Source organism: Strix aluco, chromosome 4, assembly GCF_031877795.1.
Source record: "Strix aluco isolate bStrAlu1 chromosome 4, bStrAlu1.hap1, whole genome shotgun sequence".
Classification (NCBI taxonomy): domain Eukaryota; kingdom Metazoa; phylum Chordata; class Aves; order Strigiformes; family Strigidae; genus Strix; species Strix aluco.
Genome location: NC_133934.1, coordinates 107,147,476 through 107,173,637, shown reverse-complemented (window position 1 = coordinate 107,173,637; position 26,162 = coordinate 107,147,476). Strand labels below are relative to the sequence as shown.

Below are 26,162 nucleotides of genomic sequence, written 5' to 3'. Positions count from 1 at the left end.
CGCCCCCGAATGCGGCTGCCTGCCCACCGGCCACCCAGCCCTCAGCCCCCGGCCCGGACGCCGCCCCGCCGCCCGCCGGGACTTGTAGTCCGGCCCCCGCGGCGGCGCGGGGCACGCCGGTACTCGTGGTGCGCCAGCGCAGGGACGCCGGGTCGGGCGGCGGCGGCGAGACTCCCTGTCCCGGCGTGCCCTGCGCGGCGGCCGCCCGCCCCGCCCCGCCCTCCCGTCTGTGCCCTGCCGTGCCCTGCCGGTGGCCGTCCCTGGCGTGGCTGGGGAGGTGAGCGGGACTGGGGGATCGAGTGGCGGGACCGGGACCGGGACCAGGGGGCAGGGGGCAGGGGTGGGGGCGGTGATTCCCCTGAGGCAGCCGCTCCCCTGAGGCAGCCGCTCCCCTGAGGCAGCCGCACGGTGCCGTTGCAGATGAGCAGGGCGAGGGCGGACGAGGAGGAGTACTGGCACAGCTCCAAGTTCCGGGCCTTCACCTTCGACGACGAGGATGACGAGCTGTCACAGGTAGGGTCCGACCCCGGGACTGCCGGGGCACCGCGGCCCGGCGTGAGACCCCCCGGGCAGGCCCCACCGTGGCTGACTCAGCCCAGGCCTTGGCCCCGCGCTTTGCTGAGGGTCTGTGCTTCGTGGGTGGGGTGGATGCTCGCCTCCTGCCCTGTGTGGAGGCCACCGCGGGCTCCCGTCTCGTCCCCCACGTAGTAGGGGGTCAATCTCAAATTTGATTAGGACCGTGGTTCCCAGCCCGTGCACCACACTGCATCTCCTCTGGTAGAGCTGCTGGTGTTGGTGTCTGTAGGTGTCGGTGGCCTTTGGGTTCCCAGTGGTGAGGAAGGGCTGCTGTGTCTGTTGAACACCTACAGGCATAAAATACCTCCTCCAGAAGAGGCAGTGGAAGCTGAAGAAGCTGATTTCAGAGGGAGATTATTTGAAGGCAATAGGAAACAAAGAGCACTCTGCAACACTGGTGGTCTTTATACAAGCTCTTTCTTTTGTCCATAGCTAAAGGAATCCAAACGGGCAGTGAATAGCCTTCGGGATATCGTCGATGATGATGATGATGACCTTGAGAGGGTCAGCTGGAGCGGAGAACCTGTGGGAAGTAAGTGCAGAAGTACTGCACATTATCCTTCAGATGGAGTTTAAAATTACCGCTTAAATTTGGTGTTTAGTCAAGGTCAGGAGTACTACTTGTTATCTAATCCAGTTCTAGTCTCCTCATGTCACATTGTGAGCCACTTGATTTACCTGTGTGGATCCACTGAAAAGAGAGTGAGCAGAAGCCCAGATTACATAAAGGAGTGCAGACAAGCGGAGGGAATTCACTGTGTTTTTCTCAATATGTAGCCCATCTTAGAGCAGATATTTTGGAGGTTATGACTTGATATTCATCATGCTCAGCTGGCCTGCAGGATTCTAGGTGATCATTTCCTTCACACTGCTGCCTGAAATGGCACTATTTAAAGTTCTCTGTGCTTTGTCCCAACAGCATTTTAAGGAGATATTCCAAGGTTTAGTGCATGTTTCTAGACTGACTCTTATGCTTGAAGTTTGAAAGGGAATTGTAAGCACTAAGCACATGCTTTTCTAGTGATGGTGGGAGCAAGCTCATGACCCACATGCAGTGCTGTCAGCTACTCTTTGGAGTTCATGACCCACAGAATATGTGACAGTTGCTAGCCAGTGCCAAACAGTGAACATTTACATTTGGGTCACCCAGAGAACTTCCAAGAGTCCATTCTTTTCCTATGCTGTAGCTCCTCCCTTTGGTTCAGGCTGTTTCTTTTCCCACCTGAGGTCTCTACGTATCAGCTTTTTTTGCTCTATCACCCTGTCCTAAAATGTGTGTGTTGTGCAGCTGCGTGAAAAGAAGGGAAAACTGTCTTGAACAAGCAAGAGAGAGACATGCATTGATGGCAGCAGCATATGCACGTTGATAGCTGTTTTGTCTGTGTGGGGAGAAAAACTATCTTAGTTTTGCAGTGTTCACGAAGGTATGATCTTATTCTTCAGTAATTTGAGGTAAACCAGGGATTCTCTGTCTTGCTCTGTACCTTTAGAGCAAGGATTATGCTTTACCCCATGCAACAACGTATAAATGTTGGGTGGTCTATGCATTTTTTTTATATAAACCATAACCAGCTGTACAACATTGCTGAAATCAGCCATGTCTGGAGGACAATGTGCAACTGTTTAACAAGCAGTATTACATGAGATTGGGATTCTGTGTGCTGCATCTGCTTAGTGCTGAGGGTCAAAGTTATCAGGATGTGCTAGTGCAGAACTGACCGGGACACACTTGGTAACGTTCCTGCTGTGCCATAAGATCTCTGTTTATAGACTGTTTTTCTCTTCTCTGTAATAAATGATCTCTGTCTGCACATAGGTATCTCCTGGTCAATCAAAGAGACAGCCTCCAGCAGCACTAGCTCGCTGGAGGGCCGCGACTCTGGCCTACAGAAGGGCTCTTCCTCCTATGCTGCTTTTCCCAAACAAGTTTCCTCCTACTCCTTAAGCAGCCTATTCAAAGGTGGGGTTCCTCATATACAACATGGACAAATGCTTTTTCCCTCAACCGTGTCAAGGGACAATTGTGTTATGTTATGTAAATTGTTTTCTCTTAAGTGTATTGCAAAACAGGGAAGTGCTGATCTCCCCTCAGTGTGGGAGTGTATCTCTCACTGGTCAGAAACTGGAGACTGTCTTGTGCAGAAGATCGCATGCTCTTGTGGTATGGGAGGGGACTTTGGAGATAATGGCTTAAAAGCCACGTTCCACAAGAACAGCAAGGCATAGCACAGTAAAGTACAGCAATCCGTTTGCATGGTGGAAAGGAGCAAGCTACAAAGGGACTGGATTGACCTGTGTAGCCCTCATTTGATCTCCAGTACTGTAGAGAAGACAGGTTGATTATCCTTTATTTGGAGCTCAGCTGCCTGCTGTTGATGTTACAGTTGGTTCAGCAAACACGTGGTAGCAGCAGCGATAGCATTGCTGGTTATGGGGGGAACCACACAGCAGGCCATGGGGAGACTTACAGATTGCAAGAGTTCAGCTCTGTTGTCTCACAGCCAGACAACAAACCAGCTTTTACTTTGTCTCTCTTTCTTTGGGATGATTTTTTACTCTCAACTTTGATAATACAGAGATAATGAAAGGCATCCAAATCACAGCCCTGGTGAATGAAGGCATCCACACTGCCACAGCCTAAGAAGTGCTGTGTGTTTGAGCCTCTGCTCTGCAGGTAGATGAGTGAATTCAGGCTCTCTAACCTTTCCTGGCCTCAGCAGCAAGAGGGCAGATAGGGCCAGGGTGTGATACAGTTTGTGATGCCACAGGCAGCTTCAAAGCCTTAGACTGCAGGCAGGTGAGCCCCGGCTATGCTGGTGTAGTGTGAATCACTGTACAGAGTGGCTTGTTATACAGTGGCATAACTGCAGTGCACTGCTTGCAGTCTAGGGTTTTGTTCCCTCTGCAAGAGGTGTTGCTGCTGAAGAGACAGTCTCTCATGAGTGTTTATTTTGATTTCAGGACGAAACAAGCTTCCAAGTTTCCAGTCCCTTTCAGATGGTAAGTTTTGAATCCCTGCCTCATTTTGGGAGGGGTGCAGATTTACGTAAACAAAGGCATTTCAAAAAAAAGGAACATGTCATCTTCCTTATGTTGCAGAAAGGGAAACTGAATCATGGGTTGTCTGAAAGCCATTCAGCAAAGAAGTGAAAGAGTTGGCATGATGGTGTGGGGTAATCTGCTTATGTACGACTGATAACTGTTGGGTTTAGAGCAACTTTGCATTGCCATTTGGTGCTTGAGGTTGGGTCTTCTACCACAAAAACCAAGAAAAGGGTGGTTTTGGAAGTGGGTGTGAATCCGGATTTTGATATCCTACTCAGCTTTGCCTTTCCCTCTCAGCCCTCTCTGACACGGGAGTTAAAAACTACGCCCCAGAGCTGCGCAGACCGAAAGCTGAGTACAAGGTGAGCAGCCTGTGTTTGTAGTGTGCTGAGATCAGAGTACTGCCAGGAGAACGTCCTACTCTATTAGTTTCATGGGAAATGATTAATCACTATTTCAGACAGCAGAGGGCAATGCAGGGAATAGGACAGGGAGCTGCAAAATGCAGCCTCACAGTAACTTAGGTGTTCTCTGCTTTTGCTCAGAAGCATGGAGCTTTCCTGGGGGTTGAGGTTCCATGTCCCCAGGTCTAGGCAGTAACAGGACTGAGCACATATTCCCTACACATACAGATATGCATAATGCTAACACAGCTGTCCACACGGATTGACACAGAAACCAATGCCTTTACCAACAGACACATAAACACAGAACAGTCAAGCCTGATCCTGACCCTCCCCTTTCTGTCTGACCAGGACTAAATTCCACTAGCGGAACATGCACACACTCTATGGGTGTCTCCAGTAGTTGGTCTTAGACATCCAGTTTGTTTTGTAGCTGAAGCCCAGACCCCAGTCTCCTCCAGTTGCTGGCACTGGGACCCTTGAGCCCCTAAGGTTCATGATCCCATTCTGGTTCCTGGTACTCAGACTGCTTATTCTACTTAGTGGCTGGTTGAGCTTGAGCTGGTTGAGCTCACTAGCGTTCATATGAACACATAGACTTGGAATAGAAAGCCCACCCACACAGAAGGTGGTTAAATATAGACTTTAATGAGAATATCAGACTGCAGTGATCCATTGCAGGGCTCAGTCAGACTGGCACACTAACTAGCCACTTGTTTAAACTTGGCTGGCACTCTGTGCCCCCATTTACCTCTATTTTCCCATGCTTGTTCCTGCCCAATTAATTTTTATTCCTCCTTTTCCCTGCTTTTTGTCTTTCCCATAAACTTCCATAACAAGCCTCACACATTTACATAACCCTCTTAAAACATCCCAGGATTCTCTTTCCCCTGCGTCCATACTAAGTTCTGTGCCTCTTTAGGGTTGCATGGTGTTTGGGGAAAGTTTCTTTGGTTTACTCATCTTGGAGGGTTTTATACAACAGATAGTGGCCTAGTTAGTCTCATTTCATAGTGGTGAGGAGTGGCCAAGTCAGTGTGCTTGCATTGCACTGACTAGGTTACTGGGTTTTCTCCACCTGTCCTTAGCCATCTGATCCTCACCAGGTTGGTGTGTTTGTGTTGATGAACCATTAATCACATAACCTAACAGGCAGCACTTCCTGAAAGCACATCAGGAGAAATAAGTGTGTCCTGGTGTGTTCTGGTGTGTGCCTGCAGAGACAGTGAAGCAGGAAGGAGAAGGGTTGTACAGCCCCTTAAAAGCAGGCAGGAGTATTTTAAGTGGGATGGAACAAAGAAGGGAGAGTTAGTGGCAGCTTTGAACCAGGGTTCTGGCAGTGACAGGATGAGGAGCTGCCTCTGGCCGAAAGTGCTGGAGGGAACCCTGGTGCTCAGGACATTTGACGCTGACTTGAGACTCGTGTGCACTGGTCCCCTAATGAGACTGGGTCAGCCCTTTTTTTCTTTAGATTTGGGCTTTCAATAAATCTTCAATGAATTTAAAATTCAATGTCCTCATTGCTGGTTCTGGTTACTCCCTTTCTCTGGCTCTTTTGAGGCAGAAGGCTGAATTACAACCGCTGGCTTGAGTGCCCCACAAAGACTTAGACGCCTTCTTGGAGTCTGAGCTCAGAGGTGGCTCAGGCCACTGCTGCTTTTTATCCAGTGCTTCCAGATCATTGTGTCTGCAGGGGAAGAACTTTGGTCATTGCAGCAGCGGTAGCATATTACCTTAAGATGGTCTCGCTGCAGGCTTCAGTGCTCTTGTCACATTGTACTAGTCCTGTGTGACTCTCCAGGCACTTGCCTGAGGCTGTTGTCCCTGCATTCTCCCCACTGCTGTGGAAGGTTCACCAGCAGAAGTGTGTCTGAATTGTAACAAACAGCTGACTCCTTCCCCCTCAGTTTTGGGTTTGTCAATTTTGCACGTGTTTTGTTTGTCCTTCAGGACAACCTGTTGAAATGCACTTATAAAGGATATGATGACAGACCTTACTCAAGCAATAGAAAGACTCTGTGTTAACATCTGAGCCTCTAGCTTCCCTCCCCACCAGCATGCAGAGTCTGAGGGCCTGGCATCTGCACCTGAATGCTGTAGGGACCCATCCTACTAACAACCCCGCTGGAGCAGCTGAATGACAAGTCTGAGAAGCTACACGTGGGCCATCACTCTAATCCAGCACAAGTGGAAAGCAGCTTGGGGACTGCTAGCATGATCTGGCCTCTTGAGGCTCAAGAGCTCTTTATTTTTCTTGTGGCAGGATTACAGCAGTGATTGGAGCCCCAAAGATACAGTCAGGCGAATGCAGAGGGGCAAGGTAAGGACTTTCCACTCCCACCTGCTTGCAAGAGATGGAGGGTGGGTGGTCCTAAAGGAGCAGGGAGGGGATCTGTGTTGCTTGCAGCATCTAGCAGGGACAGTGCTCTGCCTGTCTGCTGCTTTGCCAGGTGGCAGTGCTGGGATCACACTAGCTCAGGAGCAGCACGAGACTGGGTTTTGTTGCGTTGTTTCAGGGTTTTGTTGCATTGTTTACTTGAGTCGTCCCCTCAGCTAGGCTCTGACAGGAGTTGTCTGTACTGCTGTGTCCCTCTCTACCCTTTCTACTTCCTTGTTTGGTTTTTGGAAAAAATCTGAGAGTATGGGGCTTTAGTTCCCTTCTTAGTTAGTGGCAAATGGAGGGAGGAAGACAGAAGCAATGTTGGTTACACTGGAGCTGGAATCTTAGTCTCAGCTGCTTCTGTTTGCAGTGAGCAAACGGGAAGTTTGTGGTTTTACTCTGCATGTGTTTCCTCAAAGGCTGAGGTGAACTAAAGGCTGAGAGAGGCCACAATTATTGGGTAAGAAGAAGGGAGGAAGAGTCTTACAACTCTACTTTTCTGGTCTCCTCTGTGGAAAGGGCCCTGCAGGGTTCCCTCCTCCTGTCAGGACAGGTGATCTGTGGTGTGCAGGGAAGTTTTGCTTTGTTACAGGGGTGTTTGTGCTGAGTGTACAATGTCTGCTGTCCTAGCCTGGGCAGTAATGAAGGCCAACTCTGCAACCCCTGTGGACAAATTCCCAGGGGTCATCCAGCATGTTGCTGAAGGGCTCATGGGGGAGAAATAGGTAGTACCTTGGGGGTTGGTTCAGCCTGGGGATTGTCTGATGTCCCATATGCCTAGTTATACCTCTTCTATCTCCAGGTCTGCTCTCTAGAGAGATTTCGCTCCCTGCAGGACAAGCTGGTGCTCTTGGATGAAGCTGTGGCAGGGCATGACGGGAATGTCATTACAGCTGTGAGTTTTGCTGGGGCCACATGGGGCTGGGACTTCCTGGGTGACCCCAAGAAGTGTCAAAAAAAAAAAAAGTGTCAGAGCTTAAGACTGGAGAGTTCCATATTCCTGCTGGCTTTCCTGCCATTCTGAAGAACTCATATCAGGTTAATAACAAGGAACCTGGTCTTTCAGCCTTACTGAAATTTGCAGCAACTTCTTGAAGGCCAAGGTTTAATATGCTCATTGCAGCACAGAAAATTTGAGGGGTCTCTTCAGTTTATCTGGCTTCCAAAGCACCAGGCAGCAAATGGGACTGTATCAGAGCTTCCCTCATCCAGGTCTTTTATGCCCTTGGATCTGTCATGGAAAGGTTTTTCTTTGTAAATCTTGGTCTCGCTTATCTAAGCACCAGAGTAGAAGCTTAGGCAGGCACTCAGGCAGCTGTGACCCTGGCTCACTGCTTGTCCTGTGTCTGGTGGGTAGCAGAATTCAGTTAAGTGCTGTAAGAGATGAGTCTTCAGAGGCCCTTTGGAAAAGCTTTGCCAGGCCTTGACCAGTTTGCTGTCTGTCTGTCTTAATTCTGGTGAAGACTGATCTGGTCAGCTGAGAGCTGCCTCTTTGTGCTCACAGGTCCTGATATTCCTGAAACGGACACTAAGGAGAGGTAAGTGTGACTGGGGCCAGGGTTTCTATAGTGTGTTTCAGTTAGGGGCAGAGGGGATAGTTGTTTCACTAGTTGCAAGTCACAAAGAGAGCATCTGGGGTATTGGTACTTTACTGAGCATGAAATATTTTTGCAGTGATTGTAATGTGGGAGGGGGGGTGATGATGCCCACAAAGGCCCCAGAGAGGAGCCTTAAGCAGTGGTAGGTGGTAGGGTGAATGAAAATTAATCTACAGGGGAGCACACTGCTATGAATGTAGCCGGCAGCCTAGTGAACGGGCTCTTCTCCTGTGCTCTAGCCTCCAAGGCTGTGCTTTGAGATGGGATAAGGTTGTTGAATCCTGCCAGTGGCTTGCAACTCCAAGTGCCATGCTTAACCCCCTCTGGTTTGGTAGTGCTTACTTGCTTTACCCACCTGTACATCTCCCTCTCTCCTGCAGAGATTTTGTTTCGGGAGCTGGAGGTGCGGCAGGTGGCCTTGTGTCACCTGATCCATTTCCTCAAAGAGGCGGGTGAGCAGAAGTTGCTTCTGGATCTGCTCAGGTGAGGCTCTTTCCCAGCCTTGTGGCAGGGTTGAGCATGCTGCTGGGGACCTGCCTCCAAGTTAATGCTCGCTCATTCCCTTTTGCAGGTTCCTAGACAGGACTGAGGAAGTTGCTGTGAGTATTCTCAGGAGCAGAAGCTCCCTTTCCTCAATGAAGAGGGAGCATAGTAGGCAGGGGGAGGCTGGCTGCAGGGTGTGTGGTAGTCAGGAAAGAGCTTTGCATCCCCATTTTGCCCTCTGGAGTCCTGTATCTCCCAAATCCATGAGAACAGACTGTGCTGCTTTTCCCTCTCCCTCCAGCTGTCCCAGTACCGGGAGCATTTGAACATCCAGGATGTAGAAAAAAGGAGGGAATTTCTGAAAGGCTGCATTGGGTAAGAAAAAATGCAAGAGGGTGGGAGGGATGTTGGTGTTTCATAGAAGGTGGTAGTAAAGAAAATTAGACCTCTGTCCCAGTGCCGTAGCTTACGTAGTTTGAGAGCTGATGTTGGTTTTGCCTCGGTGGGAGTAGGGTGTTGTGGACACAATGTAGACCAGAGAGGAAGAATTTGTGGTGATCACTAGTCCAGCAGCTTTTGCTGCTTAGTTGGGGCAAAGATGCTTCAGAGAGCTTCTAATCATTAACCCTTCAGGTTGTAAAGGATGAAAGCTTGGGTGCCTGAGCACTTGGGAAAATTGGTAGCATCAGCTTTAGGTTGTTCTGTGAGAGATGCCACATAATTTTTCTTTCTCTGGAGCCTCTCTAGGAGAGAGACAGTTGGAGAGGGCAGCGGGGCAGGAGCTTGAGTACCTACTAGCCACACAGGCTGAGGAGAATGGGAGGTGTTCCCCACATCTCTGTGGGGAACATGTTTGGTAGAGAAGAGCATCCTTCTAAATGTACTGTGTTAAGAGCTCATGTCAGTGTCTCCTTCCTCCCTGTCTGGCCAGGCTGCCGTTTTCAGCTGAGGATACCTCCCACATCCAAGACCATTATACCCTCTTGGAGCGACAGATCATCATTGAGGTATGAAATCTTCCCTACTGGTCAGGAGATGACTGGGACTAGCTGCAAGATCTCTATCTGTCCCTAACTTATACCACTTTGGATCTAATCAGCCTGCCCTGGCTAGTGTAGTTTAACTGCTTTCCAAGCTGCTGTGCCAGGCATATGTGTGAAATACCTGAAACTTCATGGCATGTTGAGGCTGTGCTTGTGCAGTGCTATCACAACACTCTCCCCAGGTCTCTATCACGCAGTTAGGTCAGGCAGTTGCCCTGGCTCATGTTCACCCTCTGTCTTCCTGTTTCCACAGGCCAATGACCGGCACTTGGAGACGGCTGGGCAGTCAGAGGTATTTCGGAAATACCCTCGCAAGGCTTCAATTCTCAACATGCCACTGGTGACCACCCTCTTCTATTCCTGTTTCTACCACTACACAGAGGCTGAGGTGAGGATGATGTGGGAGAAGAGAAGGGTTACATCTCATCCCTGTAGCCGTCAATGTGTGGGGTGGTTAAGCTGGGGCATGTTAAGGAAAGAAGGGGAGGCAGGTCATATTTCATCCCTCAGAGATACCTAGAGAAACCCAGCTCCCCTTGTCCATCTGGGACCAGTTTGGAGTTTTCTTTTGTGCTCTAAAATGGGACATTCAACCTTGGACAGCCTGTCAGGGAGTTGCCTCCTAGGAACCACTGTCTTTTACTTCTGGCTCCAAGTAGCCAGAATTGGCCCTTAATCCCATGAGGCTGAGGTGTGTGATACTGGTCTTGAAGTGCTGGAGGTGTACCAGTTGAGGATGTAGGGGAAACCAAAGCTAATGGGGTGGGACAGTTGTCTTCTGCCAGCTGTTTCCTCCTGAGGCACTGACACGAGCAAAAAGCAGTAAAAACTGGGGGAGACTCACCCTGTGCGAGGCAAATGCCTTACAGCAGGTGTCTGAGTCTCTTCAGTGGCCTACCCTGCTGAGTTTGCACTGAATTGTCTGCTCTCTCCAGGGAACGTTCAGCAGCCCAACCAACCTGAAGAAGACATTTAAGGTATGTGAGTCTCCTGCTATTCTGGCAGCACTGGCTGAAAATATGGGCAGCCAAATTATATTTAGTGAGGGGGCTGGGTAGAAGGAGTTTGAAGAGCTCAACACTGAGATAGGGAGGGTGTCATGGCATCCTCCTTGGGCAGGGCCATTCTGGAGGCTCAGAAAGGCAAGTGGGAGCCATGTGGAGGCTTTCACTGGGTGCACCCTGGCTGCAGCAGCACTTGTAAATCCCCACCTCCTGATCTCTGCAGTGCTGGCCCTGGCCTCAGGCAGCATCTCACCTCTTTGCCTGGCTGTTGTGGGTCCTGACAGGGCGGGGGGCAGGTGCCATTCCTGTTCAACCCACGCAGGCCTTATGAGCTGTGCTAGTGCTCTGACTGCAGCTTTCTGCCTTGCAGATTCCTGATAAGCAGTATGTGCTGACTGCCCTGGCTGCCCGTGCCAAGCTACGAGCCTGGGATGATGTGGATGCCCTCTTCACCACCAAGGTGGGCTGTGGAAGGCCTTGCTGGGGACTCAATTCCAAGTACTGATATTACTACTGATAGCTGGCTTGTTGTGGAGTTACCGGACAGACTGGTTTTATTTCAGCAGGGCCCAGCACCTCTGCTGGAGGGTGTTGCAGTATGTTCCTCTTCTCCCTGTCTAAGAGCTCTGCTGGGCCTGGCTTGGCTGCAGCAGCAAGGTCAGAGAAGGAGGCTGCCCTCATGCTCTGTTACCAAAGGGTTCACAGCCAGCCAGCACCCAGCCACTGCATGAAGGGCTCTGCCAGTGGTGTGTGTGGTGGCTGGTGGTATATGTTGCTGACACTGGGGGAAAACATTTTCCTGTGGCTGGAGGGGTTGCCCTTTAAGATTAACATAGGGTTTGGCTCTCATTTCAGAACTGGCTGGGCTACACCAAGAAGAAGGCACCTATTGGCTTCCACCGGGTGGTGGAGATCTTGCAGAGGAACAATGCTCCTGTGCAGGTGAGCAAGGAACCGCTGCTTATGTCCTCCTGCTCTTTGTTGAGATTTGGGGTGTGAATGATTCCCCAAATGAGCTGCTTCCTAGCTGGGAGTGGGAGATCAGCTTGCCAGGCTGCTGGCGCTGCCAGGTGGGTGCAGCACTCAGCTGAGCAACACATGCATCACCAGCAAGCGTGGCGGGTAGTGAGGACTGGGTCCTAGGGCTGACTGCAAGAGGGACAGCAGGCCTAGAGCTGTCTGGGAGCTCTCTCCCCACAGTGCATTGCCACCTTTGTTTGCTACATTAACTTTTTCTTATGCTTAATCTGGCTGGCAGTGGTTAACCCGATCCATAGGAACGAGGTAGCCTAGGACTCTGAGTTTTGTGAGCAAAGCTTTCCTGCCTCTGGGATCCCGAGCAGTCTTGTCCTGGTCACTTGTTGCCTTAGGAAGGAAGGGGTCAAGTCTGTGTGACCAACGACCTTGAAAGGCTTTGTGATGGGTGCGAGAACGAGGCATGAGGTACATGCAGAAGGGAGCTGAGACACCCTTCCCTCGCAGGTGCTGCAGGAGTATGTGCGCCTGGTGGAGGATGTGGAGATGCGGTTGAACCTTGCCACCAAATACAAGTGCCATGATGTTGTCATTGAGGTAGGTCACTGTGTGTGAAGAGATGGGAGAAGAGCCTGGTTTTGCTCCCTAGCTTTCCTGCCATGCGCCACTGCTGTCATGTACCTCGTGGTGTTTGTTTATCCCTGTGCGCTGGGAGCAGTGATGTAGTTCCCAGCGGAAGCCAAGTGAGCCAGGAGAGTGGCTCCTGGCGTTTGTGCTGTGAAATTGTGCGGTGGTGGGAAGTTGAGGGGGGATTGAAGAGTTGCCCTGCTCATCTACGAGGCACCATCTAACTGTGGAAGTGTCCTCTTCACTCAGCTGGGTGCTGGTTTTGCTGTTTATCTAGACCTACAAGGATCTAAAGGATCGCATCCAGCTGACAGCATATAAATGCAAGGTGGAGCGAGGCTCTGCAGAAGAAGAGAAGATAAACAGCATTCTCAACAACATGGTAAGAAACGCCTACTTTTTCTTCCAGGGAGTTTCATCAGAAACAGCTGTAGATTAGGTGTAAGGGCATGGCTGTCCTACATACTTTTTATCCCTGCTGGGAAGCTGATCTTATGTTTGGGGTTGCATTCAGGGTAGGAGTGAAGGGTGAAACTGATAGAAATACCACCCTCTGGCCATAGTTGTCCTTGTCAGGGATTGGGACTCACTAACTCCACCCCTGAGGGAACTGTGTTCAGCACCGATGTTAGTCACGTCTCTTTCTCTCTTTTAGCAAATCCGATGGAAGAACTGAGCACCTGTGAAGCAGCCTGCTTGGGCGTTGCTGCCAGTGAAAGAGGAAACTGCAAAACCCAGTCCAGTGCCAACAGAGCAACTCTGTTACTACTCATTGCATGATCAACCTTCGTCAGTGACAGTGGGTGTCCGTGGCTTGTGGGACAGTGGCATTCGGGCTGGTTGAAGGCAGCTGCTCCAATGTAGCCAGCAAAATCATGGTTCTGATCCACCAGGGTTGATTCTTTTTGGAATCTGATTCTATTTGACTTGGCTGTAAGCCAGGCATCACTTTTGTTTATGGAGGGAAGTTGCTGGGCACAGCAAGGTTACATTTGCTCTGGGTGGTGCCTGAACTTATTCTCACAAGAGGAACAGGTCAGTCACACTCGTGGGTCTTCCCACCAGACAGTGCTGACCAGTCCCTGTAACACTCAAGCTGGCTTGGGCATCACCAGCTGTGGCTGTGACTGGAGTAAAGCCTACTGGAGTGTATTCTCCCTGCATCAGAGAGCCACTGGGGGAAAGGACCAGCTGCACCTCAAAGCTCGGGTTTTTTTGTTGTTTTTTTCTGGATCAGCCTAGAAAAAGAGGTGTTGTATGAACTCTTGCAGAGAGCCAGGACAGCAGCCTCTGCCAGTATCCTCGTGCTGCTCTTGGAAGATCCTTTTATCAGAGAAGAACAGACACCTGGTGTGCGGAGCTGTCAGAGCCCTGCTGGGTTGGATGGAGAGCAAGGAGGGACCCCTCTCAGTTGGCACAAACCTGCTGGCCCCAGCAGCTCTTTTCTCTTGAGAGTGTTACGCCAGGAAGGATTGAATTGCACTTTCTCAGAAACAACTCCTCAGGCAACTGCTGGCTTCATCCTTCCAGACCTCACTTCAATTCCTTAAATAAAGCTGTCTCTTTCTCCTTGGGCTGTTTATTTCCATCCCACACTGAGCACTTTGTAACTCTGTGTGCTAATCCTGAGCAATTTATCACACCTCCCACAAAGTGAATATGCAGGGTGTTTTCTCATATCCTGAAAAGCACAGTGCATGTCACCGTGGAGTGGCTTTGATTGCAACAGTACCTTATTTCATACTTTAAGTGCCATCAGCACAGATGAATTAATTTTAATGTTGTAGGAGAGTTTGCCGCCTCAGGGGTGGTCACGCAAAGGTGAAGGTTATATGTAGGGATGTACCAGTCTGAGGGCAGGTTTGGGTTCCAGCCTCCCTGCTGCACTGTGCACTCTCAATTTTTTTCTGTTGGTGTTTGTTTTTTTTTCCTCACAGAATTGTTTAGGTTGGAAGGGAGCTCTTGATCATTTAGTCTAACCCTGCTCAAGCAGGGTCACCTGGAACAGGTAGACCAGGACTGTGTCTATTTGGGTTTCCAGTATCTCCACAGCTGGAGATGACTCAGCTTCTCTGGGCAACCTGTTCCTGAATTTGACCACCTTCACTGTAAAAAGGTGTTTTCTTGTCTTTAGATGGTCTTTCAACATTTCAGTTCGTGCCCACTGCCTCTTGTGGGGCACTAGGCACCACTGGAAAGAGTCTGGGTCCCTTTTCTTCCTTCCCTCTCATCAGATACTTACATTTGTAAGATCCACCCTGACCCTTCTTCAGGCTGAACAGTCCTAGCTCTCAGCCTCTCATACAAGAGATGCTCCACTCCCTTAGTCATCTTTGTGGCCCTTTGCTGGACTCTCTCCAGTATGTCCATGTCTCTTTTGTACTGAAGAGCCCAGAACTGGACACAGCACTCTGGATTTAGAGGGGAAGGATCACCTTCCTTAATCTGCTGGCAATATTCATCCTAAGGCAACCCAGGATGCTGTTGGCCAGGGTTAGGTTTGCTGCCAGGCTCTCCTCCATGCCGCAGGCTGGGACATTGCTGGGTTGTAGGAGTTGGAATGGTGTCACTGGCTGGGATTTATGTCAGGGAGCAGTGGGAGAAGCTGAACATACCCTTGGAGGAATCTGATGAAGCCATAAAATAAATCTTCATGCCTGTATTCTCCAAGCATTCATCCTGGAAGCCTCTCTTGACCACTGATAGAGGTGTGTACGGAGGTGTAAATCCAGCCGCAGGGGAGCTGTGAGCTGGCTGTGCCCACGGATCCCCTGACTTCAGGGTGCAGTTTGCAGGATGCAGCGCTTCTGACCTGTGTGTATCGGCACTGCCAAGGTCCCAAGCAAAGCAGGACCACTCGTAACAGAAAATGCTGATGTGCCACATGGGATGGGGTTAGCGATTTAGTTGTTCCTCACACCCCAGTACTAGAAGCTAGATACCAGCTTTGTGAGTACCAGAATACCATGGCTGGTGTCAGTGTCTGATTGACTGCGTGGTGCATCAGGGAATGTTTTTCTATAAGGCAGCATTTGGGAGCCCCAACAGTTGTTCCTGGGTTCCTCTGAGGCCACAGCTCACAGGCTACCCATGACTACTCTGTGTGGGCAGGAAGAGGAGGATTTCCAGGGAAATGTGTCCTATGGCTGGGGAGGTGGGGCTTATGTATGTAGTAAACCTGAAATTACTGTAGAGCTAGTGGTTTTGGTTGGATTTTTTTTCTTTTTAGCAATGTGGCAGGCACTGCCCAGCTGATGAGGATGATTTTGGGACAAACTCAGTGGGATACAGGCTTTAATACATGCCCTAGGCTCTGTGTGCTTTTGGTGTCTATCTGCTTTTAGGCGGCATAGTTCAGCTGATTAAGTAGAATGTAGATAGAATTTGCATGATGGTAGCAAAATGCTGCTTTTTTTTTACTTCCATTGGAAATTCAACCCATCTGCCCCCACTGGAGAGGCCAGCCTTCTGGATGAGAGCACCTTTTCCCCATGAACATGTGTGGGCAGGAGCTGGCATAGAGACATGTTAAACCCCTGCCCTTTTTGTTTTTTCATGCTGACCTAGCTGCTGGCTCTTGGGTGGCACATCTGTACCAAACAGAAAAACACAGGAACTGCTGCAGTGAGGGTGGTCCTCCCGCAGATTGATTTCTGCTTTCTTCTGTGCTCCAGGGAAGGCTGCAGTGGCTCTGGAAAAGCCCACATTCCCAGCTTCCCTGGGGGAAAGTGCAGTTCTGCAGTAACAGGGTGCTTCCTGTGGCAGCAGCAGTGCCCAGGGGTCTGGGCTCACTGCCTGCACAGGTAGGGCTGGTGCCTGCCACACCACGAGGGGATGTGAACCAGGACAGAACCTGAGTGGGTGGAAACTTAGGGGCCTTGTTCCTTGTGCTGACTATGGTGCCATGGGCACCAGTAACCTGTGGGTGGTGAACAGCGCAAGAAAGGACTACAACTGCTTGTGATGGGGCGTGAGATCATTTTTGTCCCTGATGAGCTTGGTGGTGGGTGTTTCAGCCCAGTTGGTGCCTCTCATCCCATGTGAGCCATGCCTGAGTTGGGTGAGCTGCAGAGAGCCTTAGGGAACGGGCCAATTTTCACCTCTCTCCATCTCCAGTGCAGGTCTGTGATACACTGAAGTGTGCTTCGGGTTCCATCAGAGGACACAGGTAACTGAGATAGCTCAGCAGTGTCTCGCTTGGGCCAAGAGCTGGGGAGGGCAGAAGGCACAGTATTGGCCTAGGAAAGCTGAGGATGAATGAATAGCTTTGAACTGGAAAACTGAACCACTTGCTGAAGGTTTGATTTTCTCATTACTTCCAGCCCAAGAGCAGCTCCAGTGAAGTCTGTCCCAAGCACTGTGCCAGCAGCTTGCAGGTGGCTTGGCTTTAGAGTCCAGCTGGGACTTGTGTAACAGAGAAATGTAGCATCAGAGAAAGCACAGGTTCAGATGTCCACTGATGCATCCTGTTCTCGGTGGCTGTGTTGCATGTGGCATCAGCCACTTTTCTAGGCCCTGTGTCAGCAAGGAGAAACCCCAAGAAGGGCTGGGGTCTCACGTTTCAGGTACAACCCTGGCAGGTGCTGGGATGGACTGTAATGCTGCATGGGTTGAGGCTGTCTCCCTCTTCTAAATCCTTGCTGCTGATGCTTGTCCTTCTGGGCCAAGATGTGGGACCTTACAGAGCCTTTCAAGTCCTCTCAGGCTGATGAAGCAGTAGAAGGTGAAGAGGCCTTGATGTATCTGAGAAGGAGTTGCAAGGGGTTTTTGATGTGCCTATGCCATCTTCTGCAAACTTCTCCACGACCTCAGGTAAGGTGGAAGTGAGGTTCTCACTGTCGGTAAAATGTGCTGGCTGGGTGACACAGTCATGTCAGGGAGAAAGCTTGATGTGCTCTTCCCAAACTACTGCATCTTTACTGAGCTAAAACATGGCACAGGCACATCACTGGTCATTCAGGTGACTGGAAGGTGACTGGTCTCTGTAGGGAGTTTCTCCTATGGTTCACACCCCCTCTGTATGAAGTTAAGCATTATATAGGTATTCCTACACAATGCTACAGTTTGCAGATTGTTTTTATCTGGTTCTGCATGGTTAAAAACTCACCTACTGTTTATACCCACACTTGCTGGTTACTGAACATCTGCATTTGTATAAACTCACCGTCAGTCAGTCCTAAATCACTTGGACTAGTTTTCCGCTGAGAAAACCAGGGAATAAAGATTGTCTCTAGCACCAACTCAGGGTTTCATCCCACAAACCTTGTAGTGCCCAACACCTGGGACTTGTTTCTGCCTCTAACCTATATGATTTATAATGAGCCAATTGTCCTCCACTAGCATGTGTTGTCCCATGTCTCTTCTCAGCAGCTGCCTCTGCTGTCACTAGTCTATCCTTCTCATGCTGACCTGTCCCTGAGCTTGTACACCCTGTGGGTTCATGTATCTGCCAGGTATCAGCTCTTAATTGCTGAGCTGCTTCACAGTTAGAGGCCAGTTAGCCCCACCATGGGTGGTGTGTTTTGGGATGGGGACACCGTGCTCCCTGGGGTCTAGTCCCAAGGCCCATGGATGCTGTGCATGCCAGGCTGCAGCCATCAGCCTCTGCCTCTCTGGCAATCCCACTGGAGAGCAGGGGCGTGAGTTGGGCTGGATGCAGGGAGTGGGGTTGGGATGTGCTATCCAGACATGTGGCATGGGACCCTTCTTGGAAGGGTGGGACCACACGTGGTCAGGGGAAATGTGGCTCATGCTGGGCTGATGCCAGCTTCTCTGCTTCCCCAGGCAAAGCAGAACTGAGAAGGGTTTGTCACCTTCCTTGGGGTACAGCCACGGCCTGAAGGTTGGGACTCTCAGCAGGGGCCACCTTGGGAAGCAGCTGGCCTGCACACTCCTGATGCTGACCTGGACTCTGCACCCCAGAATCCATGTTTCCACCAGGTGCCCTGAGTGCTCCCCAGCCTAGGCCTGGAAGTGGGACTGCATTTATGTGGACTTTTAACTGCACTTTTTTCATAGCACGTTAGGCAGAACTCACTGAATAATGTTTTTCTGCAAAAAATATTGAAGATACGGAATTTCCAGGTTTTTTATTGGAAGCAGAGGATGCTGTTGTAGAAAAGATCTTTATTTGATTGGAAACCTACTCTCTGCCAAACATTAATTCAGTTGTTTGCTTTTTTTACCAATCCCATCTGAATGTGGTGGAGACATTAACCCTGTTCTTTGAGCGTTGGCTAGTTTAAGGCCCATTTTAGTTTAGTCCCCCCATTTTTGTGGCTCTTCAAAAATCTCCTTGTCATTTGCCAAGAGCCTGGTTGGTGACTGAGACTCCAGGTTGTTAAATATTCACCCAACAGAGAAAACATATCCCCAGATGAGCAGCAGTGCTGAAATAGAGACATCCCTCTCCTTGTTTCATGGCTGCATGGTCAGTTGTAGCAGACGAGCTTCTTGCTGGGCTCTGAAGGCCCAACCAGGAGAGATCAGCCCACAGCATTACAGCAACTGTTTGTATACAAACTGTCAACTGCCCCGTAAACTCTTATATAAAACAAGACAAGTGGGGAGAACAGTCCTCCAGGGAGATGTTTGGAACAATAAAATCCTCTTTCTAATCATCTCAGGGCAGAGAGGAAGCAGGGATTATTAAATGGCTTTTTATAGATCTTGAAAACTAGCCAGATCCCAAGGCTCGGCTGTTTCAGCTAAAGGCTTTAAATCAGCCTGTGTGAACTGGGGCCAGGCAGCTGAGGCAGCTGAACTCTCTGCATGTTTACTTCTGGCGGAGAGGCTGTCTGCTCTGTGTCACTCTGCTGCTGCCTTTTGCCATGTAGGAACGGTGATGGGCAGCAGCCAAGTCCCTCTGTGCCACTTTGGGCAGGCAGGCAGCGGTCCCAGCCTGGGAGCGGTGGTTTGTGTTTCACCTGCATGGGGCAGAGCACAGGTAAACCATGCTGCTGGTGCCCAGAGGTGCTGGTAGGTCACCTGTGTTCCTTCTATGGGCTTTGAGTTCCTTTCTTGCTTATCGCAGCAGACCTGAAGAAGCAGAGGCTTGTGTGCTTTTACAACAATGCTCCGCTGGTGGCCTGGGCGGACGTTGTGTTCCTCTGCTGTTTCCCACCACACGTGCTCCATCATTCAGCCTGCCATCCAGAAACCCTGCATTGTGTCCAGCCTCGTCACTGCCATCCCTCTCCTCAGGTAAAACGGACCACGTTATTTCAGAGTCTGGATGTGCTGCCATCATTTGGGACCTCGTGGGACAAGCACAGTGCATCACGTGCTCTGGCCGAGCCGGAGCACAGCTCTTATTGCCTCTCACAATTTTATTGTGAAATGTCTTTGCAAACCTTGTCATAGTTGGTCACTTCCCCAAGTCCCCGACTGCTGGAGTCACAGGAACACTTCAGAGTTTCAGCTTTGTGTTTGTCTAGAGGAAGTTGTAGACTTTGTGGCTATAAATGTGAAAACACGATCAAAAGGAGTCAAGGGAGCTCCAGATCAAACACAATGCCAGCATTGAAACCCTTCTCCTGCCAGGGCCTCAGATTATCGCTGCAAGATAACCTGTTGTGAGACAGCTCAGGAAACAAGGTGCAAAGAAGCAGTCTGCAGTCTCCACGGTTGAAAAAGCAAACCCAGTGCATTGTGTTGCACTTTAAGTTGCTGCCCTAGCTCTCCCAAAGGCTCCAAGTGCAGGGGTATGACCTGTACCCCCTGCTCCTGATGTCTGGGGGTGCCCAGCCCCTGCAGTCAGGCCAGTTCCTGGCCTTCTGCCGAGGTGACCAGTGAGGGGCCAAATGTGATGCTGCTCTTCAGCGCTATGGGCCAGGCTGTCTACTAGTAAAAGGTTTGCAAGTAGTGCAAAGGATAACTGCTTCCTCCTTACCAGCTAAACCTAGTCCCTCCCCCATCAGTTAACCCTGAGTGATGCTGGCTATTGATTGCAGGTCTGAGGAAGGGCAGACAAGTAGTGGGGATCCAGCTGGAGAGGGGAGAGGAGAGGAAAAGATAGGAGAGACCTTGCTTGAGGGAATCTGCCTGCAGTGGGGAGGGACCTGGAACTTGACACATTTCTGTGCTGCTGCAGATGTGGTATGACCTATGTGCACTGGGGGAGAAAGTGCAAGGGATGATTTTTACACATTTTTACATTTTTTTTTTTTTTTAAAACAGGCCACTACATGGCACAATTAACAATCTTACTATGGCCATCTCTCCACTGGCAGTGTTAAGACCCATGGATTAATTTTAACACAAGGCAATGAGGGTCCATCAAGTAGGAAGAACCCTCCTCACTGGTTACGATTGCTGTTGGAAAGAAGTCATTATAAGAAATATTAGTGGGATGAATCCCAGCAGCTGTTGACTCAGCCATGGCTGGTGCAGTGGGATATTCCCTGTGGCTTCCTCTGAGTTTTCCTCATGCAGGGCCTTAAAATGTCACAATCCCACCCATGCTGTGCAACCACCGCCAGCTCCGGGCACCTGCTCTGCCATAGCAAGCCTGGGCCCTCCGAGAGCATCCCCTCTCCCTCTCCCTCTCCCTCTCCCTCTCCCTCTCCCTCTCCCTCTCCCTCTCCCTCTCCCTCTCCCTCTCCCTCTCCCTCTCCCTCTCCCTCTCCCTCTCCCTCTCCCTCATCCTGGCTGCCTCCTCTTCCAGGCTGAAGCAACTCCTTCTCCGCAATACTGGTGCTCTGGCCAGGAGCCTACCAATGAGTGGGGGGGCAAAGGGGACAGTCCCAGCCACTCTGCGAGACCCTGCTGCTGCACAGGCAACATGTACCTGCAGCTCCTGAGGTAAAAACTCACTTTTTGCTTAAACCTGGCAGCAGTTCTGAGGAGTTGCACTCAGTGGTTCCCCTGCCTTTATGATTCAAGGCTGGGTCTGGCGTGGAGATAATTTTGTTAGTTAGTGCGGTGTGGGGAAGAAAACCCTCCTAGAGAAATCCTGCTGCTGTACAGCTAAAGCTGGAGTGCATGGAAGGGGGTAGTCGTGCACCAGCAGTGGGGGGGCAAAATGAGGCAGTATGTGCCTCCTTCACCAGTCTCTCTGATTAGCTCTCCGGGGGTCACCCTTTCTTTCAGGAGCACTGCTTTCCATGTACCTGCCACCAGTTTCTAAACAGCTACCATTTCCCTTCATGAAACAATAGTAGCTCTGAGGCTAAATCAGTGAGCAGGAGCCAAGATATACTTTCTGGGTAAGAACATGGCCCAAAACCCTTTTCTCTTTCCTCAAGCACAACCATTTCCATGCGCGTGCTGTTCCTATTGCCAGCTGCTACCTCTGCCCATTGCAATTTCATTATATGCTTCTGTGTGCACTTCCAATTCTTGCGTTGCTGAATGCTCTTAAAGCAGCTACACTGCTCATCAGGCCATGATGGATGAATGGTTATATGACCTTATATGCAGCCTGTAAAGGACTCCTGTTTACTCAATGAGAATGAGCTACAGAAAATACAAGTGTTACTAGACTTGTTACTAATAATTTCAGCATCCCTCACCTAAAATGATCCTAGATCAGAGGTGTCAAATAAACCAGCTCTGATTGATTGCCAGTGCAATTCTTCACAGGAGTGGGAGATGAGAATCTCTCTTCACACCTGTGTGCACACTGGTAATTGGCATTTGACTTTGTTTGTCCTGCATGGAAAATAAGAGTCAATGCTGAATGGCTGGTGGCCATTTTCTACATAGCCCTGAACAGCAGCACATTGCAGAACTTACTTCACCAGAAGACACTGAAATTACCCAATAACCTCTGCTTTCCTGAATGCTGCCCCATCTGTGCAGAGCAGAAAACTTTCTACCCATGGTTTGTGTGTAAGAGTTTTGTCAGTAAAGGTTTTTCCTTGTCAATGACTCAAGAGGAGTAAGTAAAGGGTTGAATGCTGAGGTACTGCTTGTCCAGGCTTCCTCTTTGGTCTGAAACTTGCCTCATCCCACAGCTGAAGCATGGGCTGTCTTGTTGGGTTGGAAGATGTGTGGCCTTAGGACCACATAGCAGCCAAGGGAAGATTGCCTTAGGTGATGTATTAGCATCTAGACCTGGACTATCATCCCTGAGTTATTTTGTCCCTGGTTCCTGTTTGGCTACTTATGATGGTTGTCCGAAGCCACTGATCAGGACTGGGGCGTTGGATGCAGAAAAAAAATTTCCTATGGAAACATCTAGAGAGGACAGTTCTTATGGGTAATGAACTTACGGTAGTTTATGAACTAGACTATGGAGTACGTTAAGACACGGGAACACTGCTTGAGGGAAAGAACTTCTGCTTGTGTAGGATTGTTCTAGAGCCATTAGGCTCAGTTTTGCTCTGCATGGCAGAGTAATGCCTGGAACACTTTAGATCGAAGCCTCTGAGTCTGATTGTTTCTCAGAGATGCAAGAAAGAGACTCGTAGTCAGACACTGAAGAAAATAATTGTTAAATTATTAGCAAGCTGCTTCAGACAGTTATTGCCCATTAATGTTTCCACGTGTTTTCTCTTCCCAGAACCTTTCCCTGGTTTGACCTGACAGCTGCACAACTGAGAGAGTGACCCTTTAGCCAGCTGCTAAAAGAGTGAGCTTGTCCAGCACCATCTTGCTGTACTATACCAGGCATCCTTTGAAGACTGGCCTACAAAGCAGTGAGGGCTGATCAGCACCAAGACATCTCTTACTCCAGCTGTAGTGGAGCCTGGTGTGACATTTGATGACAAGTCTCCATTCTCCATAGCTGCTTCCAATATTTTCTCAGAAATTCCAGAGGAAACGGCTGACTATGATTCTAAATCCTCGTAAACGATAACGAAGCCTGCAGCAGAATGCTTTGCTGAGATCTCATCCCAGCCCCCTCATGGGACTGAGGGGTGCAAGAACCAGCACTGGTCACTCTTGTACTGTTTAAAATATTCCTGGCAATAACCCTATGTACACATTTGCTTCTACAAGCTTCACTCTCTAGACTGCTCAGCAAACTTGCTTCTCCCTGTCTGCCTGAGTCTTGCTTTATTTTTTTTTGCTTATTACATAGTCATCTAGACTTATGAACTGCTTCAGTTTCACTGGATTTGTGTTGGAGTTTCAATAGAAAACTGAATTACAAAAGAAATTACAGGTATTTTGTAGTGGCTACAGGTTTGGTGTAAATAATTAAACAAGATTGGGCCCAGCCTTTTTTTTTTTTTGATAAATTTTTTCCATGGGGGATCTCGAGGAAGCCGTTGATGCCAGACAAAATAGCAATGATTTAGTCAGGAGCATTCTTTCTGTTGAACCATGCCTTAATCGGCATTTACTCGCACTTTCTTGCTGATGATAATGCACCCCCACACACACACCACAGAGTACATGATACGTATTTCAGGTAAAAAGGAGGTAACTGGGTATTCTGTCCAAATCCTCCCAGGACAAAGCTTTTTTTTTATTCCCTAAATTCTCTAGTTCAGCTTACAGTATTCTGTTACACTTCCTCCCATCATCTATAATGTGTTTCAGTTCTGTTTACTATGATAAACCACTGCCTGCCTCACAGGAAATAATTTCTGTGGTGAGGCCAGGGATTAGTTGTGCATGTTGTAACTAGGCCCCTTGCTTAGTTACAATTGCCGACAGCAGCTGGCACCACACCTGTATACCAGTTATTGTTTATGCCATTTATCTTACATCTGGGCTTTACAGTGAGCCCAGTCTGCAGACACTAAAACCTGACAGAAATCTATTCACCTGAGCTGCAGGAAAGTTTTTATCATCACTGGTAATTAAAATATGTCTGTGATTGGTTTTTGGTCTTTTTAATCAACTGTGAAGCAGAAGTGAAAGACAGGCACTGATACAGTCTGATTTATAGCTTCTGCTTCACTTAGCTCCTGGAACCAAATGAAGGATTGCAGAAAAGTGCCAAGGGGGGGATGTATTTGCTGTAATCAAATGGCTAAGAGCTGCAATGGCCTTTTCCATAATCAATAGAAGGTGAAACTGTACCTCCTTGGACAAACTGCAAGGTAACAAGGATATATTCTGCTGGGCTTCTTACAAAGGTGGAAGTGCAGTGTGAGTCTCTAATCCTGCTTCTGGGTGCTCTGTGGTACAGGGAGAGCATCTGCTTCTACTCCAGCCTGGGCTGGTTGCAAAGGAGGAGCTGTAGTATAGGGCTCCAGTGCTGCTTCTTGGATAATCTGTGAGAAAGTGAGGGCATCTGCTTTCTTTCCTGATCGTGACTTTCGCTCCAGGAAGAGACCCATGCAGTCTCTGTATGGGAGGGCAATGGATCTGTTGAAGAGAGGCTCCTCAATCCCCAGCAACTCTCGCACGTGTCGTGAAATCTCCTGAAATACAAGACAAAATATCTGAAATTCTCATTTGACAGGGCAACAGCTAATACCATTCAGTGTCAGAGCAGCAGGAAAAAGAACTGAATTTCTGAATTTTGGAACAGTTTCACACTTGAAGTGGCAACTTGAGAGGGATCTGAGCCCCATGTGACATTGTAGAAGCAGAGCAGACCACTCATTCTCCAGATTTACTGTGGGGGATGGCATTACATCTGGTCTCTTAGTGGCACAAATAGCTCTGCTTTCCTCTTTGCTCTTGCAGAACACGCAAGTTACGGGTGAATGAGCTGGAGTTTTCTGCCTAATGCAAAAACATTGCTGTTTGCTAAATTATATTGTCAACAACAAAGTCTATACACACATGTAAAAACTAATTAAACTGACAAGCCGTATGGCTCATGAAGAAAAGGATGGGTGACTGGCTATCTGAGCCAGCTGGACCTGGAACTGTCAGTGAACAGAGCCTTGCCATTATTTTTGAAGTCACTTCTGAGCATGTAACCTTCTGATTTGTCTGAAGCTTCGAAATACAATTCACAAGGCTTTACTGATCTTTCACAGCATTTGCTCAAAACTTTCCCCCAACTTTGGCTTGACTCTGAAGAGTGTGATATCAAAAGAACACCGGACTAGTATCTTCAGTGGGTTTGATATTTAAAATATCAATACAGTGGAACTAAAACCAGCAGTAACTTCACTCGTCCATGCTGTGTAGCTTCCACATAATTCACTGTGTAGGTCTCTACCAAACTGCCATTTCCCCTAAATTGCAAGACGTTCCTATCTCACTGAGCTGATGCTATCATGTTTATTTCTATAGCAACTATCTCGGTTTTGACTGTTCACAGCCTTTCATTGATATTTCCTGTTGGGAAGCTGATGTGCCCAGGATTATGGCCATAACTTTGCACCTGCTCTAGTACGCGGTTCCTGAAAGACCCCAAGGGCCACATCCTGCTCAGAGCTCTGCATGCTTGGATTCCATCGGAGTAAAGTTCTCTAAACCACAAATAACCAGCAGGATAGGGCATGATCCTCAAGAACATTTAAGTTCCACTGAAGTCTGTGAGGTGTTCCCAATTCACTTGCAAGCTTTGGAAAACGTTACAGAGACAGTCTCATTTCCAAGCTTGCTGCAGTATGCTGGCTATCGCTTATCCTAGACCTGAGGAATTTCAGTATCTGCAGGAGGAAGAATGGGTTACAGTTGGTATGTCTAACCCATGGCTTAGTGCTTCTCCGCAGTTAAACTACCACCATACATAATCCCTATAACCCAATGTAAGGGTGAGGCTTACAAAGCATATACAATTCTTGCCATCTTCGGTAAGTGCAAAAGACTATAAAGGCTGTATCTGCTTGAACTAGAAATACTCTGAAGGGCTGCTGTCTGAAGAACTAAGCATTGTAATTCGATGACTTCTCCTGCAACCAACAGGCAAAGTCATGGCACTAGTCAATGGTTTTGGTGGCATATTTTGTTTCAGACAAAGAGTTAAGATTGTGCAGCCAAACAGAAGTCTGGTGAAATTGCTTTTTGGTGCCCTGGAATAAAACAAACAGGTTCATACTCTAGTCATTGGACCATAAAGATTTTTCTCTCTTCCTGATTCTTTGAACTTCTACCTTCTGTCCTCTGGAGAAAGCAACTTTAAATCATGATGCAAAACAAATGATTTGGGTCTGTAAATGCAGCCCCGA

The 26,162-nt window shown here is 49.0% G+C and overlaps 2 protein-coding genes across 6 annotated transcripts; both read left to right on the top strand.

The window, feature by feature from the left end:
* The first annotated feature begins 215 nt into the window (after positions 1 to 215).
* Positions 216 to 13,704, top strand: VIPAS39 (VPS33B interacting protein, apical-basolateral polarity regulator, spe-39 homolog). Of its 5 annotated transcripts, XR_012623317.1 has the most exons (21): positions 216 to 277; positions 421 to 513; positions 1,009 to 1,108; positions 2,393 to 2,536; positions 3,538 to 3,576; positions 3,919 to 3,983; positions 6,289 to 6,345; positions 7,208 to 7,300; positions 7,910 to 7,943; positions 8,384 to 8,486; positions 8,575 to 8,602; positions 8,788 to 8,861; positions 9,418 to 9,493; positions 9,783 to 9,917; positions 10,465 to 10,506; positions 10,904 to 10,993; positions 11,389 to 11,475; positions 12,016 to 12,105; positions 12,413 to 12,517; positions 12,791 to 12,934; positions 13,407 to 13,704. XR_012623317.1 is itself a non-coding variant. In XM_074824824.1 (20 exons), exons 2-20 carry the CDS (start codon positions 421 to 423, stop codon positions 12,809 to 12,811), a joined length of 1,476 nt encoding a protein of 491 aa, XP_074680925.1. In that variant the 5' UTR covers positions 216 to 277; the 3' UTR covers positions 12,812 to 13,704. The 5 variants fall into 5 exon arrangements, 3 of the variants coding, with proteins under 3 accessions (XP_074680925.1, XP_074680927.1, XP_074680926.1); XR_012623318.1 differs by having other exon boundaries at positions 12,385 to 12,517; positions 12,791 to 13,704; XM_074824824.1 differs by having other exon boundaries at positions 12,791 to 13,704.
* Positions 13,705 to 15,225: 1,521 nt separating this feature from the next.
* NOXRED1 (NADP dependent oxidoreductase domain containing 1) lies at positions 15,226 to 22,975 on the top strand. Its single transcript, XM_074821304.1, is given in 16 exon segments — positions 15,226 to 15,289; positions 15,703 to 15,759; positions 16,252 to 16,303; positions 16,648 to 16,700; positions 16,751 to 16,904; positions 16,906 to 16,947; positions 18,972 to 19,081; positions 19,169 to 19,262; positions 19,264 to 19,338; positions 19,824 to 19,925; positions 20,088 to 20,232; positions 20,801 to 20,860; positions 20,862 to 20,934; positions 21,790 to 22,015; positions 22,640 to 22,702; positions 22,704 to 22,975. Coding segments are annotated over 16 exon segments (1,596 nt in total). The 3' UTR covers positions 22,930 to 22,975.
* The last annotated feature ends 3,187 nt before the right edge of the window (positions 22,976 to 26,162 follow it).